Source organism: Rhinoraja longicauda, chromosome 18 (assembly GCF_053455715.1).
Source record: "Rhinoraja longicauda isolate Sanriku21f chromosome 18, sRhiLon1.1, whole genome shotgun sequence".
Taxonomy (NCBI): Eukaryota; Metazoa; Chordata; class Chondrichthyes; order Rajiformes; family Arhynchobatidae; genus Rhinoraja; species Rhinoraja longicauda.
In genome coordinates, this window is record NC_135970.1 from 37,080,305 (window position 1) to 37,103,691 (window position 23,387).

At 46.5% G+C, this 23,387-nt stretch overlaps 1 protein-coding gene across 1 annotated transcript in view; it reads left to right on the forward strand.

The window, feature by feature from the left end:
- tpcn2 (two pore segment channel 2) overlaps window positions 1–18,341 on the forward strand; it is a 54,814-nt gene extending 36,473 nt beyond the window's left edge. The window contains exons 11-24 of the mRNA XM_078415528.1: window positions 128–212; window positions 817–903; window positions 2,467–2,586; window positions 3,591–3,650; window positions 3,772–3,900; window positions 5,153–5,202; window positions 6,489–6,588; window positions 8,587–8,658; window positions 9,567–9,649; window positions 12,361–12,442; window positions 12,564–12,646; window positions 15,804–15,885; window positions 17,432–17,520; window positions 17,941–18,341. Of these exons, the coding sequence (XP_078271654.1) occupies window positions 128–212; window positions 817–903; window positions 2,467–2,586; window positions 3,591–3,650; window positions 3,772–3,900; window positions 5,153–5,202; window positions 6,489–6,588; window positions 8,587–8,658; window positions 9,567–9,649; window positions 12,361–12,442; window positions 12,564–12,646; window positions 15,804–15,885; window positions 17,432–17,520; window positions 17,941–18,028 (1,210 nt within the window). The 3' untranslated portion in view covers window positions 18,029–18,341. The remainder of the gene's footprint in view (window positions 1–127; window positions 213–816; window positions 904–2,466; window positions 2,587–3,590; window positions 3,651–3,771; window positions 3,901–5,152; window positions 5,203–6,488; window positions 6,589–8,586; window positions 8,659–9,566; window positions 9,650–12,360; window positions 12,443–12,563; window positions 12,647–15,803; window positions 15,886–17,431; window positions 17,521–17,940) is intronic.
- Window positions 18,342–23,387: the final 5,046 nt, after the last annotated feature.

Below are 23,387 nucleotides of genomic sequence, written 5' to 3' on the forward strand. Positions count from 1 at the left end.
GACCGCGTGGGTTTTCACCGAGATCTTCGGTTTCCTCCCACGCTCCAAAGACATACAGGTTTGTAGGTTAATCGGCTTGGGTTTGTGTATGTCATGATTGTAAAATGATCTTGTCTCTTTTCCTCAGGAGAATGATGGTAAGCACCAGCACTGTGCTTCAAGTCCTGCAAAAAGTGACAATGTCTCCATTGCATAAGCAAGAAATTATTAAGGTGAATGAACATTTTGGTGTGGAACTGAATATCCTTCTGCTAGGTGGGGAGCTCGGCAGCAAGGTGGCACAGCTGTAGAGTTGTTGCCTCACAGCGCCAGAGACCCGGGATCGATCCCGACTACGGGTGCTGTCTGTACGGAGTTTGGACGTTCTCCCCGTGACCTGCGTGGATTTTCTCCAGGATCTCCGGTTTTCTCGCACGCTCCAAAGACGTACAGGTTTGTTGGTTGACACAAAATGCTGGAATAACTCAGCAGGTCAGGCAGCATCTCTGGAGAGAAGGAATGGGTGACGTTTCGGGTCGAGACCCTTCTTCAGACCAGTAAAGGTTCTTCAGTAAAGGTTTCTCGTTCAGATCAAGTCAGCTGACCCTCTGACTAAGGAAATTCCTCCTCATCTCCTTCCGAAAGGAATGTCCTTTCATTCTGAGGCTATGACCTTTGGTCCTGGACTCTCCCACTAGTGGAAACTTATACTTGTACAATAATGTCTATTGAAAAGCAGTTCTGCTTTGAAACCTGACTTGCACAATAATACAATGCCTATCATTTCTAAGTATAGGTTATTTGATTTAATCAGTGCAATCATTTCTACTTTTCTAGCAAGCCAAGGCATTCTCCCATGACTGTGTCACAGCTGAGCAGTTTCGAATCCTCTTCGATGAATTGCAGAAGGAAACCATGAGGGAGGTTTGTTACTGAACAGCATTAATTCTGTGCCTGTTGCAATTTGGGATTGCCTGGGTATCATTTGAAATTTGATGATCATTCCACTGAAGATGGATACAAAAAGCTGAGTAACATTGGAGCGGGACAGGCGGCATCTCAGGAGAAAAGGAATACGTGACGTTTTGAGTCGAGGCCCTTCTTCAGACTGAGAGTCGGGGGAAATGGCAACGAGAGATAAAGACGATGAAATAGAGAGAGAGATATGCAAAAAAGGCCACTGATAAAGGAAACGGGCCGTTGTTAGTTCTGTGATAGGTGAAAACGGGTTACAGGCAATGAAACTCAACAAGACGATCATTCCACTTATGGCTGATTTTCGACTTTAGAGATACAGAGTGGAAACAGGCCCTTCGGCCCACCGAGTCCGTGCTGACCTGCGATCGCCCCTTACACTGGATGTGGGTTATTTGGCTTTGGTAAAATTGTAGATTGTCCCGAGTGTATAGGGTGATCGCTGGTCGGCACGGACTCGGCGGGCTGAAGGGCCCGTTTCTGCACTGTATCTCTTAAGAGTATTAAAATAAAATCAGCACAGGAACTGGTCTTTTTGTCTGCAGTGTCCATGCCAAACATGATGCTGAGATAAAGTCATCTCACCTGCCTGTTCATGATCCATATCTCTCCATTCCCTGCATATCCATATGCTCGTCTAAAAGCCTTTTATCTACGATAAGGGGCTTACCTGCAAGCCCCTTACCTGCAAGGGGCTTGCAGGTAAGGGGCTTGCAGGTAAGGGGCTTGCAGGTAAGGAGCTTGCAGGTAAGGGGCTTGCAGGTAAGGGGCTTGCAGGTGATTTGTGAGCACTTGCAAAGGGTTTGTGGTTGCAAGTCATTGTTGTAGGGAAAGATGTTGTCAAGCTGGAAAGTGTACAGCGAAGATTTACGAGGATGTTGTCAGGGCTAGAGGGTCTGAGCTATAGGGAGAGGTTGAGTAGGCTGGGACTCTATTCCTTGGAGTGCCGGAGGACAAGGAGTGTTCTTATGGAGGTGTGTAAAATCTTGAGAGGAATAGATCACGTAGATTCCCAGAGTAGGTGAATCGAACACCATAGGACAGGTTAAAGGCGACGGGGGGAAAAAATGTAATAGGAATCTGAGGGGTAACTTTTTCACACAAAGGGTGGTGGAAGGAACAACCTGCCAGTTGAGGCTGGGACTATTGTGACCTTTAAGAAACCGTTAGGTACATGGGTAGGACAGGTTTGGATGGATATAGGCCAAATGTGGGCAGGTGGGAGTAATGTCGCTAGTAAATGTTGGCCGGTGTGGGCAAGTTGGGCCGAAGGACCCGTTTCAGCACTTTATCACTCTATGACTATTGTTTGTTTATTGTTTAGCCTGCAAAGTGAGGGCTCGGAAATACTCTTGTCCACTGTGTTTTTAGTCCAGTCGCTATTTTTGACCGGAACTGAACGATCCCAAGTTCTGGGTTTAATGGAGATGGTTCAAATCTCTCCACGGCAACTTCTGTATTTTGGAATTTTGTTGATGAAAGATTTGACTATAATGCGTTACTGTCTTTCAGCACCCGCTGAAGCCGGCATATCTGTCAACCTTCTTGCAAAAAGTCCAGGCACTGCTGTGCCACCGCAACGCTGATTACGTTGGGAACCTAATGGTGACGGTGCACTTGATTTGTATTTTTGTAAGTAGTGACCTTTTATTTATTTCCACGGGATTTCTGGGAGAAGGTGGCGGGCATTCCAATGGATGTTGTTCATCAAAATATTTAACAGGCACATCACAAGTGATAGGAGCAGAATTAGGCCATTTGGCCCATCGAGTCTACTCCGCCATTCAATCATGGCTGATCTAGATTTAGATTTTTGTTTTTAGATTTAGAGATACAGCGCGGAAACAGGCCCTTCGGTCCACCGGGTCCGCGCCGCCCAGCGATCCCCGCACATTAACACTATCCTGCACACGCACTAGGGACAATTTTTACATTTACCCAGTCAATTAACCTACATATCTGCACGTCTTTGGAGTGTGGGAGGAAACCGAAGATCTCGGAGAAAACCCACGCAGGTCATGGGGAGAACGTACAAACTCCGTACAGACGGCGCCCGTAGTCAGGATCGAACCTGAGTCTCCGGCGCTGCATTCGCTGTAAGGCAGCAACTCTACCACTGCGCCACCGTGCCGCCCTCCCTCCCAGCCCCATCCTCCTGCCTCCTCCCCATAACCTCTGGCACTCCTACTAATCAAGGGCCTGTTTTCAAACTATCCCTAAACTAAACTAAGAAAGGTGAAAATAGACACAATGCTGGAGTAACTCAGCGGGTCAGGCAGCGTCTCTGGAGTAAAGGAAAAGGTTGCGTTTTGGCCTCGAGATCCTCCTTCAGACTGAGAGAGGAAAGCTAGAGGAATGGAAAGGTTCAGAACAAATCGGAGCCGGCACCGATGACCGAGGAAAGGTGGAGCCCACAATGGTCCATTGTTGGCTGCAGAAAAGAGGTAATACTGAAGGGATGCAAGCAGTGAATCGAGCAAGCCGACTAGTGTGGGCGAGGGACTGGAAGAGAGAGGAAATGGAAGGTTTACTTGAAATTGGAGAGATTGGTTCGTACAGCTGGGTGGTAAGCTGCCCAAGAAAGATGTAACGCAAGTGAAGACAAGTCTGGTGACTGCTTTGTCTTCTTTTAATAGGCTGCACTGGTTCTTGATGCAGACAAGCCCATTTCTGAGCGCGATGGCTTCTTTTCTGGAGTAAGTATTTGTAAAAAACACTTGCTTTGAAAACTTAGAGGAGTTTAATACCTTTGAAATTTTTCTTTTTAATGATACAGGGAAATAAAGCCAATGTTATTGTGTGTGTTTTTCCCCCCAGGTTGTGAATGGTTCCTTTGTCCTGTACTATCTTTTGGAAATGGCACTGAAAATCTTTGCTCTCGGCATTAAGGGTTACTGTTCTTACAAAAGCAATCTATTGGATGGGTTGCTAACTCTCATTCTGCTGGTAAGTGCCAAATTTTAAGATCTGACCCATTCCTGTGGGCTTTTTTTTTTTTAAAGACTCTGTGAGATAAAGTGTGGAAACAGGCCCTTCAGCCCACCGAGTCCACGCCGACCAGCAAATACCCCGTATACTAGCACTATCTTACACACTAGGGACTATTTACAATCAAACCTGCACACGTCCTTAGAACGTGGGAGGAAGTCGGAGGACCTGGAGAAAACCCGCGCGGTCACACGGGGTTTAGTTTGTGGTGCTGACTGGCACGGATGTCGGGGGTTATGGGGAGAAGGCAGGAGAACGGGTTTGAGAGGAGAAAAGTAGATCGGCCTTGGCTAAGATTGCGAATATTTAACGTTTCCCAAAGGGTGAGCAATTGGGAAACCCTTGCGAATATTTGCGTGCTGGCCACAGAAGCAGATCTACAATTGCACATCACAGTCACTCCACACTCCTCCAGCAACATTTCTGACTTTAACTATGATCCCTTATCATGTGTCTGCACACTGTAAACGGCTCGATTGTAATCATGTATTGTCTTTCTGCTGACTGGTTAGCACGCAATAAAAGCTTTTCACTGTACCTCGGAACGCGTGACAATAAACTAAACTGAACTGAACAGACTTGATGGGCCGAATGGCTTAATTCTGCTGAATTTGTTATTATTGATGCTGGAATAATCTTGAGATTTGGGCGTTGTTCTTGAAAGAACTTTTTGTTTTGAGCCTGCTCCTTGTGTATTATTTGGCAGAATGTGCGTTAACACTTTAATTTGCCTGTGTGAAGCATTGCTCACTTAGTTCGAAGGTAGGCACAAAATGCTGGAGTAACTCAGCGGGTCAGGCAGCATAGAAACATAGAAAATAGGTGCAGGAGGAGGCCATTCGGCCCTTCGAGCCAGCACCGCCATTCATTGTGATCATGGCTGATCATCCACAATCAATAACCCGTGCCTGCCTTCTCCCCATATCCCTTGATTCCACTAGCCCCTAGAGCTCTATCTAACTCACCTCGGGAGATAAGGAATGGGTGACCTTTCTGGTCGAGACCCTTCTTCAGATCAGTCCCGAGTTACTCCAGCATTTTGTGTCTACCTTCGATTTAAACCAGCATCTGCATTTATTTATTTTTTTCCTACACTGCTCACTGAGTGACTGGGCAAATGGGAGCTTGGTGCTTCCCTGCCAGTTGGAAGCACAACTGCTAAAGTACTGAGCAGTGTGAAGAAGTATAATTCTTGACCTTTTGTTTTTAGATTCTACAGCTGTCATCTCTTGTAGCATACGGCTTCCCTCGTCCAGGATGGTACGTGTTCACTTTCACGTTGAATTTATTATAAATTGGTAATGTTTCCGGAATGGCGGGACTGTCATATGTTGAAAGACTGGAGCGACTAGGCTTGGATACACTGGAATTTAGAAGAACGAGAGTGAATCTTATCGAAACATATAAGATTATAAAGGGGTTGGACACGTTAGAGGCAGGAAACATGTTCCCAACGTTGGGGGAGTCCAGAACAAGGGGCCACAGTTTAAGAATAAGGAGTAGGCCATTTAGAACGGAGATGAGGAAAAACCTTTTCAGTCAGAGAGTTGTAAATCTGTGGAATTCTCTGCCTCAGAAGGCAGTGGAGGCCAGTTCTTTGAATGCATTCAAGAGAGAGCTCTTAAGGATAGCGGAGTCAGGGGGGTATTGGGAGAAGGCAGGAACGGGGTACTGATTGAGAATGATCAGCCATGATCACATTGAATGGTGGTGATGGCCCGAAGGGCCGAATGGCCTACTCCTGCACCTATCGTCTATTGTCTATTTATGTTTCCAATAGGTGATGTTTCTAAAAATGTACAGATTTTGCCAATTTTTTTTTTCCCCCCAACATCATTTCTTGGGCTCTTGAGTATTATTGTAAAACCCCATTTTAACAATTGATCTGATATTTAAAAATGCGTTTCTTCAGAGGAACAAGGAAGTATAAAAGGGCGGTCGTCTTATCCTCTGGTGTGAGAGAAACTGAAAAAACGTTAGATAAAAATAACCCCCTGTATGACATTGTGTTCCAGAAGAAGCTTCAGGTTTAGTTAAGATACAGCATGGAAACAGGCCATTCGGCCCACCAAGCTGACCATTCACACTGGTTCTATGTTATTCCACTTTCTCGTCCACTCCCTGCACACCAGTCTGGGGGGGGGGGGGGATTTAGAGAGGCCAGTTAACCCCCAAATACGCATGTCTTTGGGATGTGGGAGGAAATCGGAGCACTCTGAGTGGTCACAGGGAGAACGTGCCAACTCCACACAGAGTGCCAGAGGTCAGGATCGAACCTGGGTCTCTGGCGCTGTGAGACAGCGGCTCTACCCGCTGCGCCACCGTGGGATGGTCATATTAGAGACATATTCTCTCATCTTAGAGGATAAAAAGACCGCCCTTTCATACTTCCTTATTCCTCTGAAGAAACTGCATTTTTAAATATCAGATCATAAAGGTTTTCTGGTTATGTGCTTGCAGCATGAGTGTGTTTTTACCACTGTTGTCGACAGTTTATTTGGAAATAAGTGATGAAAATTGAAACTTGATATCTGCACCTCCTCCAGGAACCCAGACTTGCATGGATTGCTCACCCTTTGGGAAATAGTCCGGCTGGCGAATATGCTCATTGTTTTCCGGTTCTTTCGTATAATCCCCAACATCAAGGTGACTTTTGGGATTAATATTTACCTATGGCATTGTAGCTTTTTTGATGGGAAATTAACATTTGTAAAATTTAATTATTTGGACATCAAATCAGTCCAATAATGTCCGTATGTAAGTTGTAGTTTACATGTAGTTTAGTTTAGAGCACGTCGTTTAGTTTAGATTTTTTAGATTTAGAGATACAGCGCAGAAACAGGCCCTTCGGCCCACCGGGTCCGCGCCGCCCAGCGATCCCCGCACATTAACACTATCCTACACCCACTAGGGACAATTTTTACATTTGCCCAGCCAATTAACCTACAAACCTGTACGTCTTTGGAGTGTGGGAGGAAACCGAAGATCTCGGAGAAAACCCACGCAGGTCACGGGGAGAACGTACAAACTCCTTACAGTACAGCACCCGTAGTCAGGATCGAACCTGAGTCTCCGGCGCTGCATTCGCTGTAAGGCAGCAAATCTACTGCTGCGCCACCGTGCAGATACAGAGTGGAAACCAGCATCTTTGGGCCACCTAGTCCGTACAAACCAACGATCCCCACACACCAGCACTGCCCAACACACACTTGGGACAATTTTACATTTATACCTAGCCAATTAACCTACAAACCTGTACGTCTTTGGAGTGTGGGAGGAAACCGGAGTACCCAGTGAAAGTCCAGGCAGTTTATGGGGAGAACGTACAAACTCAGTACAGACAGTGCCCGTAGTCGGGATCGAACCCGGGTCTCTGGCGCTGTGAGGCAGCAACTCTACCGGTGCGCGACCCCGCTGAGGAAGGGCAAAGTGTTTTGTGGCAAGAAAATAATTAAACCAGATATGTTCCTGCATTAAAGTAGTTTGGTCTTTGGAAATGATGGTCTTCCGAGTCAGATCCCAATTTGATCAGCTGTGCAATTTTAATAAAATCACTTTTATTGATTGGATTTATGAGGGAAGTACCCGGCAACGTAATGGGAGTTTAGTTTAGAGATACAGTGTGGAAACGGGCCCTTCAGCCCACTGAGTCCGTGTCGACCAGCGATCACCCTTTTGCACTAGTTCTCGCATTCAAGAGAGAGCTAGATAGAGCTCTTAAGGATAGTGGAGTCAGGGGGTATTGGGAGAAGGCAGGAACGGGGTACTGATTGAGAATGATCAGCCATGATCACATTGAATGGTGGTGCTGGCTCGAAGGGCCGAATGGCCCTCTCCTGCACCTATTGTCTATTGTCTGCCCTGCATACAATGCTGCAGAAGCCAATTAACCTACCAACCTGTACGTCTTTGGAGTGTGGGAGGAAACCGGAGCACCCGGAGAAAACCCACACAGGTCACTGGGAGAACGTACAAACTCCGCACAGACAGCAGCCGAGGTCGGGATCGAACCCAGCTGGCTGGCGCTGTGAGGCAGCGACTCTACCGCTGTGCCCCCCGCCCATCTGTGGGAGTGTAAAGTGTTTTGTGGCAAGAAAATAATTAAACCAGATATGGTCACGGTGGTGCAGCGGTAGAGTTGCTGCCTTACAGCGAATGCAGCGCCGGAGACCCGGGTTCGATCCCGACTACGGGCGCTGACCGTACGGAGTTTGTACTTTCTCCCCGTGACCAGCGTGGGTTTTCTCCGAGATCTTTGGTTTCCTCCCACGCTCCAAAGACGCGCAGGTTTGTAGGTTAACTATCTTGCTATAAGTGTAAAATTGTCCCTTGTGGGTGTAGGATAGTGTTAGTGTGCGGGGATCGCTGGTCGGCGCGGACCCGGTGGGCCGAAAGGGCCTGTTTCCGCGCTGTATCACTAAACTAAACTAAGCTTATTTATTTATGCGTGTCATCACACAGCTGTTTGCCAATATGAAGGCAAATTTTAGTATCCACGTGGTTGGCTTCTGCAAGATCCTTTACTGTGCATGTGTCATGCAGCATGGCTGGAAATGTGTGGTTCTCATTGCGCAGTCCGTTCTGTACAAATTGAGATTTTTGTGCGCTGTAATGATTTCCTCTCATCTACTATTTTTTTTCCAGTTGATGGCATTAGTTGCCGGCAGTCTTCTCGATCTGATTAAGAATTTGCGAGCTTTTGCTGGAATTCTTGTGGTAAGTAGTGGAGCTTTAGTTAAATGTCATCCATTGTGAAAGTAATGCGCCTTCCATAAATAGGGCATTTAAAAAAATAAAATCCTAATTGAGTTTGAGTGCATGCTTGTGGGATATAGTTTTTAATGGTGACTTTGGAGGGGCTGATATCGAGTCATTTTGTAGGCTTGCACGGATACTCTATTGGCACATGTACTTGGTGCAGTGAGATTCTTTGTTTTGCCTACAGTACCCAAGTATGCAAAGAGTCACCACATAAAGGGCACCGACAAAGTTGCAAAAGTGTTCAATATAGTCCTGATGATCGTCTCCCTTCTCTCTCCTCCACTCCCCCCCTCCCCTTGATTAGTGCGGGTATCAGAGGTTATGGGGAGAAGACAGGAGAATGGGGTTAGGAAGGAGAGATAGATCAGCCATGGTTGAATGGCAGATTTGATGGGCCGAATGGCCTAATTCTACTCCTATTCCTTATGACCCCCACGATAGGTCCCTCTTTGTTCTTGGCTGGCGCGTCGTTGACCGACCGACACGCGGGCGAAAGCTCTCTGTCCCTCTCGCTCGCTAACGTACCTCCTCGCTCGGCCTTGATCGGCAATAAATTCCACAGATTCACCACCCCCTGACTTAGGAAACTCCTCCTCATCTCCTTCCTAAAGCTACGTCTTTTTATTCTGAGGCTGGTCCTAGACTCTCTCACTAGTAGAAACATCCTCTCCACATCCACTCTATCCAGGCCTTTCACTAATCGGTAAGTTACAATGAGGTCCCCTCCTCATCCTTCTAAACTCCAGTGTCGTCAAACGCTCATCATGTGTTAACCCACTCATTCCTGGGATCATTCTCGTATTTTGCACCCTGGCAGCATACCTATTTTTTTTAACCTGTGTTCCGTTGCCTCTCTGTTGCAGGTTGCCTATTACGTGTTTGGAATTATTGGTGTCGTGCTTTTTAAAGATAAAATACAAGCTCCCAATAACTCTACAAATTCAAGGCAAGTTTGAATCTGAATGCAAATCTTATTTTCTCCTAAACGACTGGTACAAGTACATAAATAATAGTTTATTCCCCCTATGTGATCGATTCTTGATTAGTACGGGTGTCAGAGGTTACCGGGGGGGGGGAGGGGAGGCAGTGTAGATCAATCCCCTAGGCAGATTGATCCATGCCTGAGTTTCGTATTGCTGATCTGATCTATGATCCATGCCTGGTTTTTGTAGTGTTATCTGTATTATGCTGCTGATTAAATTCGTTTAACTTGTATATAAGCGTTTTATTACAAATACAATGCAGAGAGCAAGTGAGAAAACCTCTGCATGGCACACATCACGGTTACAAAGTGAAACGAATGTAATCAGCAGCATAATACAGATAACACTACAAAAACCAGGCATGGAGCATAGATCAGATCAGCAATACGAAAGTCGGGCATGGATCAATCCGCCTAGGGGATTGACCTACAGGCAGGACAATGGGGCGAGGAGGGAGAGATAGATCAGCCATGATCGAATGGCGGAGTGGACCTGATGGGCTGAATGGCCTAATTCTCCTATCACTTATGATCTTATGACCTATGTCTACTCTTTGACTGCACATTGGTGCATTGGTGCCTTGCAGCACCAGAGACCTGGGTTTGATCCTGACTACAGGTGTGGTGAGCACAGAGTTTCGTTGGGTCTCCCTGTGACCGTGTGGGAGGAAACAGGAGCACCTGGAGAAAACCCACGAGTTCACAGTTAGAACATATAAACTCCATACAAAACAGCACCCATAGTCAGGATTGAACCCTGCTCTATGGCGCTGTAAAGCAGCAAGTCTACCACCTAGTGTGAAGGCGTTGGAGTTGTAAGAACAGGGTGATTTTGTAACAATTGTACAGGAATAGTCTCCGCAGGTTTGGTGCCGTTACCTCCTAGGTAATTAAAGAAATATAAAGGTAGAGTCCAAAGGAAATTCATCAGGCTAATTCCTGGGGTGAGATAGTTGTCTGATCCAGAGAAAAAAGGGAGATTGGGTCTGTATTTCTAGAAGCGTAGAAAATTGAGGGGTGACTTTATTTAAGAGCTTGACAGGGTAAATGTTGCAACATTTCCACCGACGGGAGAGTCTGGAGCAAGGGAAAATTGTTACAAAGCAAGGAGCCAGTCATTTAAGACTGGTGTGCGGAAGTTTTTTTTTCTCGGAGGGTACAGAATCCCTGGAATTCTCCATCCCCAAGATCATTGGATATATTTACAGTGGAGGTCAATGTCTAAAAGAGGGGAAGTGATGGTTAGGGGGAAAGTGGTCCAGGAGAGGAATTGAGGCCATTGTAGACCAGCCGCGAACATGTTGAACGGTGGGGCAGGATTGAGGGCTGTTGTGGTGTATTCATCCCATAACTGAACATGAGGTTGTCAAGCTGGAAAGGGTACAGAGAAGATTTATGAGGATGTTGCCAGGACCAGAGGGTCTGAGCTATAGGTAGAGGTTGAGTAGACAATAGGTGCAGGAGTAGGCCATTCGGCCCTTCGAGCCAGCACCGCCATTCAATGTGATCACGGCTGATCATTCTCAATCAGTACCCCGTTCCTGCCTTCTCCCCATACCCCCTGACTCCGCCATCCTTAAGAGCTCTATCTAGCTCTCTCCTGAATGTATTCAGAGAACTGGGACTCTATTCTTTGGAGCACAGGAGGATGAGGGGTGATCTTATAGAGGTGGACAAAATCATGAGAGGAATAGGTTGAGTAGATGCACAGAGTCTCTTGCCCAGAGTAGGGAAATCAAGGAGCAAATGACCTAGGTTTAAGGTGAAGGGGAAACTGAGGGGTAACTTTTTCATGCAAAGGGTGGTGGGTGTATGGAACGAGCTGTCAGAGGAGGTAGTTGAGGCAGAGACTATCGTACCATTTAAGAAACAGACAGGTACAAGGAGAGGACTGGTTTGTAGGGATATGGGGCAAACATGAGCTGTTGGGACTAGGGTAGATGGGACCTGTGGACAAGTTGAGTCGAAGAGCCTGTTTCTACCCTGTGTCACTCTATGACAAGGGCTTCCAGTTGATCAGGATGGGAACACACTGCTCTGCATCTCAAGGCTGAGGCTAGTAAAGATAACCTTGCTGTCACCTCCACCTCATCTTCCTAATTTGTTTAGCTTGACTCTCTTTGGCGGTGATTTTTGGGAAGGCAAATTCAAAGCTTGCAGTTCATTGAAAATGCAGAGGTTATCAGGCCTCCAAAAATCCAGTCAGTTATTTTAGAATAGTTTTGCAATAGAAAACCAATACTTTCTTTTTTACTTTGTACCGGCGCGGTAGAGCTGCTGCCTTACAGCGCCAGAGACCCGGGTTCGATCCCGACTGCGGGTGCGGTCTGTACGGAGTTTGTACGTTCTCCCCGTGACCTGCGTGGGTTTTCTCCGGGCGCTCCGGTTTCCTCCCACACTGCAAAACGTGCAGGTTTGTAGGTTAATTGGTTAGGTTTAATTGTAAAAATTGTCCCTAGTGTATAGGTTAGTGTTATGCATAAGGGTTGGTAGTTGGCACAGACTCAGTGGGCTCTGTTTCCACACTCTATCTCTAAAGTAAACTAAATCTCCGATGGGTTCTTAGTCTGTTGTGGTCGCCTCTCTAAGGCTCGTTTAAATCTGATGTAGAAATGATGCATTTTAATGTGTTCAAAAATTGATGTTGGTGCTGTTTGTGGTCTTTTTGCCCTTAGTCTGAATACAGAGAACACAACACTCCAGTGTGGTACTTATGAACAGCTGGAATATTGGCCCAACAATTTCAATGACTTCGCTGTAAGTTGCCGACATTACTGCATTTGCTTCTCCAGTGAAACTTGACTGCTGATATAAAGTGTGCCTTTACTGCCCTGGATTTATGCAAGCAATGGCTGTCATTGGTTTCTGTTCGTTATAGGCCGCTTTGGTTACCCTGTGGGACCTAATGGTGGTGAACAACTGGCAGGTTTTCCTCGATGTGTTTTCAAGACAAGCAAGCTCGTGAGTATATTTAATTTTTTAATCTTCTCTGCAGTTCTGAGATACTGTTGATAGGGGCGCAGTGGTAGAGTTGCTGCCTTGCAGCGCCAGTGACCCTGGTTCCATCCTGACTACAGGTGCTGTCTGTATGGAGTTTGCACCTTCTCCCCGTGACCTGGGTGGGTTTTCTCCGGGTTCTCAGGTTTCATCCAACATTCCAAAGGCGTACAGGTTTGTAGGTTAATTGGCCTGGTATAAATGTAGGTTGTCCTTGGTGTGTGTATGGGATAGTGTTAGTGTGCGGGGATCGCTGGTCGGTGCGGACTCGGTGGGCCGAAGGGCCTGTTTTCATGCTGTATCTCGAAACTAAGCTAAAAACCGGGGTGCAGGTGGAGAGGTGAGTGTTGTCTAACTTGCCTTGTAAATGGAACAAGTGCCTTTGAATGTTTTGCATTGTTGATGTTCAGTACCCTGGTGGAAAAGCTCCTCAGTGATGGTTTAGCTTGGAGATGTAGCATGGAAGCAGGCCCTTCGGCCCAACGATCACCCGTTCTCTCCGGTTCTATCCAACACGCTAGGGACAATTTGCAGAAGCCAGTTAACCTGCAAACCTGTACGTCTTTGGAGTGTGGGAGGAAACCGGAGCCAACCCACTGGGTCATGGGGAGAACGTGCAAACTCCGCACAGACAGCACCTGTAGTCTGGATCCAACTCCGGTCTCTAGTGCTGTAAGGCAGCAACTCTACAGCTGCACCACTGTGCAGGTTGAGGCCACCTTCTATGGACCATAAGAGGCTTGGGGTTGACCTTGGAGGTGTATAAAATCATGGGTGGCCTAGATCCAGTGGATGTTCAGTCTTGTTCCCAGGGTAGAGTTGTCTAAAACTACACGACATAGATTTTAGGTGAGAAGGGAAAGATTTAAAAGGGACCTGAGGGACGATTTTCCAAACAAGGTGGTGGGAATATGAAACGAGCTGCCTGAGGATGCTGTAGGGACACGAATAATTATAATGTTCAGTTTAGTTTAGCAGACCTCCCAACCCTTCCAAATTTGGCGGAAAGTTTCCGCTTTCTTATTTCATTTCCGCCATTCCGATTTCGCCTCACAAATTTCCGCAAATCACACGCCCCGCCGCTGGCCCCGCCCCGCCGCTGGCCCCGCCCCGCCGCTGGCCCCGCCCCGCCGCTGGCCCCGCCCTGCCGCTGGCCCCGCCCCGCCGCTGGCCCCGCCCCGCCGCTGGCCCCGCCCAGCCGCTGGCCCCGCCCCGCCGCTGGCCCCGCCCCGCGCAATTTTTTAAATGAAACTCGTTCTTCATAACTTAGTCATAATTTTGTGACCATTGTTCTTTTATTCAATATCAAGAGAATTGGGATGTGTAAGGAACAAGCAAAATAGAAAAAACTAAACAAAACAATTTTTTCTTTGTTGTAAAAAGTATTTCTGTTCAATAACCTTTCTATAATAGTAGAATATACTCATGATAGGCCTGACATTGTACACCTAGTCCAAGAACTACAGACTGTTGGAAATAATAGTCGTTTTTCACATGTGAATGTAGCGCAACGCGTACGCGCATTTGGCGTGCATACTTTTTTTTTGATGAAAAGTTGCATTATGCGCGATATTATGTAAAATTCTGAATTTTAAACATCAAAATTCTGAATTTGTAAAATCAAATGTTGGGAGGTCTGGTTTAGTTTAATTTAGTTTAGAGATACAGCACGGAGATGGCCCACCGGGTCGGCACCGACCAGTGATCCCCGCACATTAACACTATCTTACACACACAAGGGACAATTTTACAATTATACCATGCCAATTAACCTACAAACCTGTGCGTCTTTGGAGTGTGGGAGGAAGCCGAAGATCTCGGAGTAAACCCACGTGGTCACGGGGAGAACGTACAAACTCCATACAGACGGGATGGAACCATAGTCAGGATGGAACCCGGGTCTCTGGCGCTGCAAGCGTTGTAAGGCAGCACTGTGGCGCAGCGGTAGAGTTGCTGCCTTACAGCGAATGCAGCGCCGGAGACTCAGGTTCGATCCTGACTACGGGCGCCGTCTGTACGGAGTTCGTACGTTCTCCCCGTGACCTGCGTGGGTTTTCTCCGAGATCTTCGGTTTCCTCCCACACCCCAAAGACGTACAGGTATGTAGGTTAATTGACTGGGTAAATGTAAAAATTATCCCTGGTGGGTTTAGGATAGTGTTAGTGTGCGGAGATCGCTGGGCGGCGCGGACCCGGTGGGCCGAAGGGCCTGCTGTATCTCTAAATCTAAATCTAAAAAAAATCTAAACTCTACCGCTGTGCCATTGTAGCCGCCCTTTGAAAGACGTTTGGACAGATAGTATAAAACGTTAGAGAATGTCAGGAGAAACAAATGCTGAATTCAGTGGATAGACATCTTGTGCGCATGGAGAACTTGAGCGCGAAGGGCCGGTTTCCAAAGAGAGACACAAAAGGCTGGAGTAACTCAGCGGCTCAGGCAGCATCTCTGGAGAAAAGGAATAGGTGACGTTTCGGGTTGAGACCCTCCAAGCTGCGTGGTCTGTGACTCTAAAACATGACTGACTGAGATTTGTGTTCGATAATGTCTTCCAAATGGGCCCTTGATCCGCCGTTTCGATAGACTGGCCCACCTTTGGTGTTCATGAAGCTAATTGCATCTGCAGCTGACGGTCGTTGTGTGTTGTGCTGGCCTGAAGCACCACCAAGTGGCCAAATTAAATGATAACAGGAGATGGACACAAAAAGCTGGAGTAACTCAGTGAGTACAGGCAGGCCCAGCGCAGTCTCGTGGAGACTCTGTATTGTCAGAGTTCAACTTTGTGGCTTCACCATGTTGCCAAGAAGCAACTGATGTGAACAAGCTGTAGTTTGTTTCAATTTGTGTGGATTTTTCTCTCCTTTTTGTCTTTTTAAGTCAATAATTTATTTCATAATTTCATAAGTACTAGGAGCAGAATTAGGCCATTCGGCCCATCAATTCTACTCGCCATTCAATCATGGCTGATCTATCTCTCCCTCCTAACCCCATGCTCCTGCCTTCACCCCGGACACCCGTACTGATCAAGAATCTCTCTATCTCCGCTTCTTCATTCTGCGAGACCACTTATAATAATGGATGGCGTCTTGTTTAATTTCTAAAGTGAATCTTTTTCTCCCCACAGGTGGTCCAAACTTTATTTTGTTGCTTGGTGGCTGGTCTCCGCTGTAATTTGGATGAACCTCTTTGTGGCTTTAATTCTTGAGGTAAGTATGACGTTTAAATTAGTAATTCTAAAATAAAACTGCTTACTGCAGTAACTTAGTTTAGAGTTAACAACAACATGGAAACAGGCCCTTTGGCCCACCGAGTCCACACCGACCTGCGATCCCCGCAAACTGACACTATCCTACACACACTCACTTGCACGGGACAATTTTTTTACAATGTTACCGAAGCCAATTAGCCTGCAGGCCTGTACGTCTTTGGAGTGTGGGCGGAAACCGGAGCGCCCGGAGAAAACCCACGCAGGCCTCGGGGAGACTGTACAAACTCCGTACAGACAGCACCCGTAGTCAGGATCGAACCCGGGTCTCTGGCGCTGTAAGTGCAGCAGCTGTACCGCCACAAAGTTCCACTTAAAGGGGATAGACACAAAGTGCTGGAGTAACTTGGCGTCTCTGGAGAGAAGGAAGAGGTGATGTTTTGGGTTGGAACCCTTCTTTTGTGCTATATGACTCTGATCGTAACTAGAGTTGTAATGTCTTATAGCATGGATGCAGGCCCTTCAGCCCAACTGGTCCATGCCGAGCAAGATGCCTCATCTCTGCTAGTCCCACCTACCCATATTTGGTCCATATCCCACTAGATTAAATATCCATCATTATGCAGCATCTTGATTTTCCCCTTTTTACTCTGAATGCATGTTCTTCCCCCCCCATCTTTCTTCCCAATTCCACATACCATTACCAGAAGCCAAATGCTTGGTTGGCCTTGATGTGAAGTATTTTAGTTTAGTTTAGAGATACAGCGCGGAAACAAGCCCTTCGACCCACCTGGTCCATGCGATTCCTACACACACTAGGGACAGTTTTTTTACATTCACCAAGCCAATTTACCTGCATACCTGCATGTCTTTGGAGTGTGGGAGTAAACCGAAGATCTTGGAGAAATCCCACGCGGTCATGGGGAGAACGTACAAATTCTGTACAGACAGCGCCCGTAGTCGGGATTGAACTCTGGTCTCTGGTGCTGCAAGCGCTGTAAGGCAGCAACTCTACCGCTGCGCCACCGTGCCGCCCCAGTATTTGCTGGGGATATTTGAGTACAGGTGACTCGGCTTCTGCTAGTTTACACAGACAAGGGGGTCCAAATTTATCTGAACATGACATTAAACCTACATTAGAATGCCTGAAGATAGACACAAAAAGCTGGAGTAACTCAGCGGGTCAGGCAGCATCTCTAGAGAACTTTGATAGGTGACGTTTCGGGTTGAGACCCTTCTTCAGACTGGAGAGTCAGGGGGAGAGGGAAACGAGAGATATAGACGGTGCTTTATAGAGAGAGAGAGAGAGATATAGAACAAATGAAGGATAGATATGCAAAAAGGTAATGATGATAAAGGAAACGGGCCATTGTTAGCTGTGGGCTAGGTGAAAACGGGTTACAGACAATGAGACTCAGCAAGACGACTTTGAAGCTGGTATAACAACCTAGACTCCATTGTATCTCTGCAAATTTTCTTTGTAGTGTGGTATTTTGTCATGGTGTGAATCAATCAATTAGTGTGAAATTCTGTTTAATTCAAAACAGAACTTCATTCACAAATGGGATCGGAGTTACCAGATGTCTTTCTCTGACCAGGAGTCTGAGTATCAGATGAGTGTACAGGATATGTTCAGGTGAGCACCTTTCCTCCTTTTGTGGCTGGGCAGGTCTAATCTACTTTAGAGACGGGCCCCCTCGCTCCCACCGAATCCAGCGACCCCCACGCACTAACACTACCCTCCACACACTGGGGACAATCTACAATTGCCAGTTCGTCCACGGACCTGTACGTCCTTGGAGTGTGGGAGGAAACCAAAGATCTCGGAGAAAACCCACGCGCAGTGTACAAACCCGCTGCAGACGGCACCTGTCGTCTCTGGAACCCGGGTCTCTGGCGCTGTAAGGCAGCGAATGATCAGCCATGATCACATTGAATGGCGGTGCTGGCTCGAAGGGCCGAATGGCCTCCTCCTGCACCTATTGTCTATTGACTACCGCTGAGCCTTTCTCGCCAGTAGTCCCTTTTCTAATTTCCATTTTGTTTTAAATACTAGGGACGATTTGGAGGAACCAACAGAGGAAGAATTGCTGGAGAGGCTGAGGCAACATCCACACCTCCATTTGCTCAAGGGGCCCACTTAGTCCCCTCTTGTGGCACGCCACTGCCACTGCCACCTGGGATTGCCACAAGTTGTTCTCAGTTCTCACCTAATGTGGTCATTCATGTACCAGCCACTGATACATCCAGGCTAAAGGCCCGACTATTAACAACATCCCTGACCTCTCTGCAATGTGCCATTTGGTTTGTAAATGCACTTGGTCACCTTTTATCAAATAATTGAGATTTTTAAAAACACTTCTATATATATATATTTTTTTTTTCCAGTCCATATTTTAATATTGACAATACCGTGTTCAGGGACATGTATTTTGGGAAATGTATAATTGTTATAGGATAGGGTGAGGGTGGGGAGGGGGTGGGAAAGGTGGGGGGGGGGAAGAGTGTTTGGGGTAGCCAAATTGAATGTCTAGCACAAAGTAGAAACTTGGGAGAATATATACACCTGTGACTAATCTGCACTTGTAATCAGTTTCGTCACATACATCAGGGTCTTGGCATTTTCTACTCTTTGACTTTTCATCTGAAATGAAGCACTACAGTGGTGAAATTGTTTGTGAAGCCAGTTAATGGATATACTCTGCACCATCCAAGAAGGTTTCTTTGGGCTCGCAAGCTATGGATAACACTTATGGAAACCGCAATACTTGAAATAACTCGCGGATAAACTCGGTCAGAAGAGGAGCAAACTATTTTGTTTTATGTGAATTAAAGACCATTATTTTTCTAATTGGATCTTGAGTTTGTGTAATGGCGCAAATTGCTGCTTTATGTTTGGTTTAGAGATACAGCGCAGAAACAGGCCCTTCGGCCCACCGTGCCCGCGCCGACCAGCGAACCTCGCACACTACTACTATCCTACACACGCTGGGGACAATTTACAATTTTCCCGATGCCAATTAACCTACAAACCTGTATGTCCTTGGAGTGTAGGGGGGAAACCGGAGCACCCGGAGAAAACCCACATGGTCACAGGGAGAACGTCAAACTCCGTACTGACAACCAGCTGTGGTCAGAATCGAACCTGGGTCTCTGGAGCTGCAAGGCAGCAACTCTACCACCTTGCTACCAAAATTCCATTCTTAATGGCTGCATGTGTATGAAGCAGCCGCAGATGCTGGTTTACCCTGAAGACAGACACAAAATGCAGGAGTAACTCATCCGGTCAGGCAGCGTCTCTGGAGAAAAGGAATAGGTGACTTTTCGGGTCGAGACCATCAGACTCTGGTGAGTCAGGGAGGGGGAAAAGTAGACACAAAATGCTTTCGTTACTCAGCGGGTCAGGCAGCATCAGGTCGAAACCCGAAACGTCACCCATTCCTTCTCTCGAGAGATGCTGTCTGTCCCGCCGAGTTACTCCAGCATTTTGTGTCTACCTTCGATTTAAACTAGCATCTGCAGTTCTGTCCTACATGGGGGGGAGGGGTAAGAGAGGTACAGGCAAAGCCAAGCCTGCATCGATGACTGGAACAGTGGCGCCCACAATGGTCCATTGAACATATGAGTTTGTTGATGAAGTGGCTTCTTTAATAGGCAATGCAATAACCTAGAAGTAGTTCTGTTCTAGTGCGAAAGGGTGATCGATGGTCAGTGTGGACTTGGTGGGCCAAAGGGCCTGTTTCCATGCTATATAACCATATATAACCATATAACAATTACAGCACGGAAACAGGCCAGTTTGGCCCTTCTAGTCCATGCCGAACACTTTCTCCGACCTAGTCTCATCTACCTGCACTCAGACCATAACCCTCCAATCCCCTCCCATCCATATACCTATCTAATTTACTCTTAAATAATAAAATCGAGCCAGCCTCCACCACTTCCACCGGAAGCTCATTCCATACAGCCACCACCCTCTGAGTAAAAAAGTTACCCCTCATGTTACCCCTAAACTTTTGTCCCTTAATTCTGAAGTTATGTCCCCTTGTTTGAATCTTCCCCACTCTCAAAGGGAAAAGCCTACCCACGTCAACTCTGTCCGTCCCTCTTAAAATTTTAAAAACCTCTATCAAGTCCCCCCTTAACCTTCTGCGCTCCAAAGAATAAAGACCCAACCTGTTCAATCTCTCTGTAGCTTAAGTGCTGAAACCCCTGCAACATTCTAGTAAATCTCCTCTGTACTCTCTCTATTTTGTTGACATCCTTCCTATAATTTGGCGACCAGAACTGCACACCATACTCCAGATTCGGCCTCACCAATGCCTTGTACAATTTTAACATTACGTCCCAACTTCTATATTCGATGCTCTGATTTATAAAGGCAAGCATACCAAACGCCTTTTTCACCACCCTATCCACATGAGATTCCACCTTCAGGGAACAATGCACAGTTATTCCCAGATCCCTCTGTTCCACTGCATTCCTCAATTCCCTACCATTTACCCTGTACGTCCTATTTTGATTTGTCCTACCAAAATGCAGCACCTCACACTTATCAGCATTAAACTCCATCTGCCATCTTTCAGCCCACCCTTCCAAAAGGCCCAAATCTCTCTGTAGACTTTGAAAATAGACTTCATTATTAACTGCACCACCTATCTTAGTATCATCTGCATACTTACTAATCCAATTTGCCACACCATCATCCAGATCATTGATGTAAATGACAAACAAATATCCCTGACCTAAACTTAAATGACGGGCTCTGAGATAAGAGGAGAGTGTATGAAGAAGGGGAAAAGGAGAAGGGTGAAACATGTAGAAACAAGGAACTGCAGATGCTGGTTTACAAAAGAAAAAGACACAAAGTGCTGGAGTAACTCGGTGAAAATTGATTGGCTTTATCCCGAATTCCCACCTCACTTTTCCAGATTTCTCCCCCCCCCCCTCGCCTCCCATAATCAGTCTGAAGAAGGGCCTTGACCAGAAACGCCCGCTGTCCATTCCATCCACAGGCGCTCAATTACTCCGGCACTTTGTGGTTTACTCAAGGTTCCAGCATCTGCAGTTCCTTGTATCTCCTGTAAAATGGACCGGTTTCTGCACATGCACGGGATTGGCACTAGATGGCAGTGTTCCTGTATGGTTCATTAAAAAGACCCGAACAGAACAGCACATTGTGATATTTATATCAAATAAATGGTACTTTTAAAAAACTTATCAGGGGGAGAACAAGCACTAACATTTACTCGATACTTACTGGGGCTTACTTGTTTCAATATGCATCAAGCACAATAGTCCGAAGAATGATTGGAATGATTTCAAAGCGTGTTCTGTGGAAACAAACCGAGTTTAATTTGCAGTGGATTTAAGTTCATATTTGTGCTTGTTAGTGGGTGACTTTGATTAATTCTTTGGAAGCTTTACTTCGAGCCACAGTGCATGGAAGCAGGTTTCTAGGCCCCAACTTGTCCATGCTGAACAAGTGCCCATCTAAGCTAGTCCTATTTAGAATTTTAGACTTCAAACTTTAGAGATACAGCGCGGAAACAGGCCCACCGAGTCCGTGCCCACCAGCAATCACCTTGTACACTAGCCCTGTCCTACGCACACTAGGGACGATTTTATAATTTTTTACCGAAGCCAATTTTTTTTTTCCACAACTAACCGAAAACAATTAACCTACGTCTTTGGAACGTGGGACGAAACCGGAGCATTTCATTTTAGTTCATTTTAGTTTATTGTCACGTGTACAGAGGTACAGTGAAAAGCTTTTGTTGCATGCTATCCAGTCAGCGGAAAGACTATACATGATTACAATCGAGCTGTCCGTGATTGCAGAGATTTATGAGCACATCTACATGACTCTGCTGAATTAATTTTTCTGTGCTTGCACATATTTCTGTTAATTAGTGAGATTTTCACTTCATTGGGGAGGGTTTAAACCATCACTAGGCCTCTTGCCTGGGCCTTGCCAACTAATCAACGCACTGCGTTCCGGGTGGGTCACTTTTACTTCAGAGTTAACATCTTGCTGACCCATAAAATTATTTTCTTTTTGCCCTATTAACTATTTACAGTGTGAGATAAAATGATTAACCTTTTACTATCGAGTTTGGCCAGCCCCTGTTCGGCCATTTTTTATTTCCAAGATGGCTCCTAAGCTGAACCACCCCAGCCAGCAATTCAAGGAGAATGTGATGTTTGCTTAATCCAGCTCGCTATTCGAACGGCAGTTAATTTGTAACTTGGTGAATAGTTAAGATGAAACTAATGTGTTTTGGAACAAACTTTTTTTGCGGGAAAAAAAAGGAAAAAATAAGCAGAGGCTAATCAACCCATAAAAAAATGGTACATTCAGCGCTGGGAGTTAATAGCGCATTAAAGAATTTACAAGCGTATTGGAGGCAGCCTTTTGAAGAGTTAGTACCAGCGCAAATAAAAACATTTAGTTGGTCATTTCCGAGAGTAGATTGTATTGCCCTTGTTATCAGCTCCCTATCTCTTCACCTGTTGTTTACTGATGGGGGTCGCTAAGTGTACAGCTGAGCACACTTTGTAGTCTACGCCAAGTCCCTGGGCATGTGATTGAAGGCAGCACAAAGCAGCCATGGCCAACATAGTCAGTACCCATAAGGGCAGCATGGTGGCGTAGCGGTAGAGTTGCTGTCTCACAGCGCCAGAGACCCAGGTTCGATCCTGACTACGGGTGCTGTCACTAACGGAGTGTGTACCGTCTTCCCTGTGACCTGCGTGGGTTTCCTCCGGGTGCTCCGGTTTCCTCCCACACTCCAAAAAAGCGCAGGTTTGTAGGTTAATTGGCCTCTGCAAATCGTCCCCTAGTGTGTAGGATGGAAATGTGTTGTAGGGGGGGGGGGGGCGTGGCTGGTTGGCGTGGACTCGATGGGCCGAAGGGCCTGTTTCCACGCTGTGTCTCTAAACCAATTCTAAACCAAAGCGTTCTCGGAACCAGTTTAATTCTCGCTCGTTATCGACGCTAAGAATGACATTCCCACCACAGCTGTAGGAAAAGAAAGATGACCGGCCGTCCGGAGAACAGTATGTGTCGCTGCTGAGCACTTTGGAGGTGGGTTACAAAACGTGTCATGGAAAACATGAACTAAATGTATACCTCACGCTGCCTCGGCAAGGCCAGCAGCATAATCAAGGACGAGTCGCAACCTTGGCCACTCCCTCTTCTCCCGTCTCTCATCAGGTACAGAAGTGTGAAAACGCACACCTCCAGATTCAGGGACTGTTTCTTCCCAGCTGTTATCAGGCAACTGAACCATCCTACCACAACCAGAGAGCAGTGCTGAGCTACCATTTACCTCATTGGTGACCCTCGGACTATCTTTGATCGGACTTTGCTGGCTTTACCTTGCACCGAATGTTATTCCCTTATCATGTATCTGTACACTGTGGACGGCTCGATTGTAATCGTGTATTGTCTTTCCGCTGACTGGTCAGCACGCAACAAAAGCTTCTCACTGTACCTCTGCC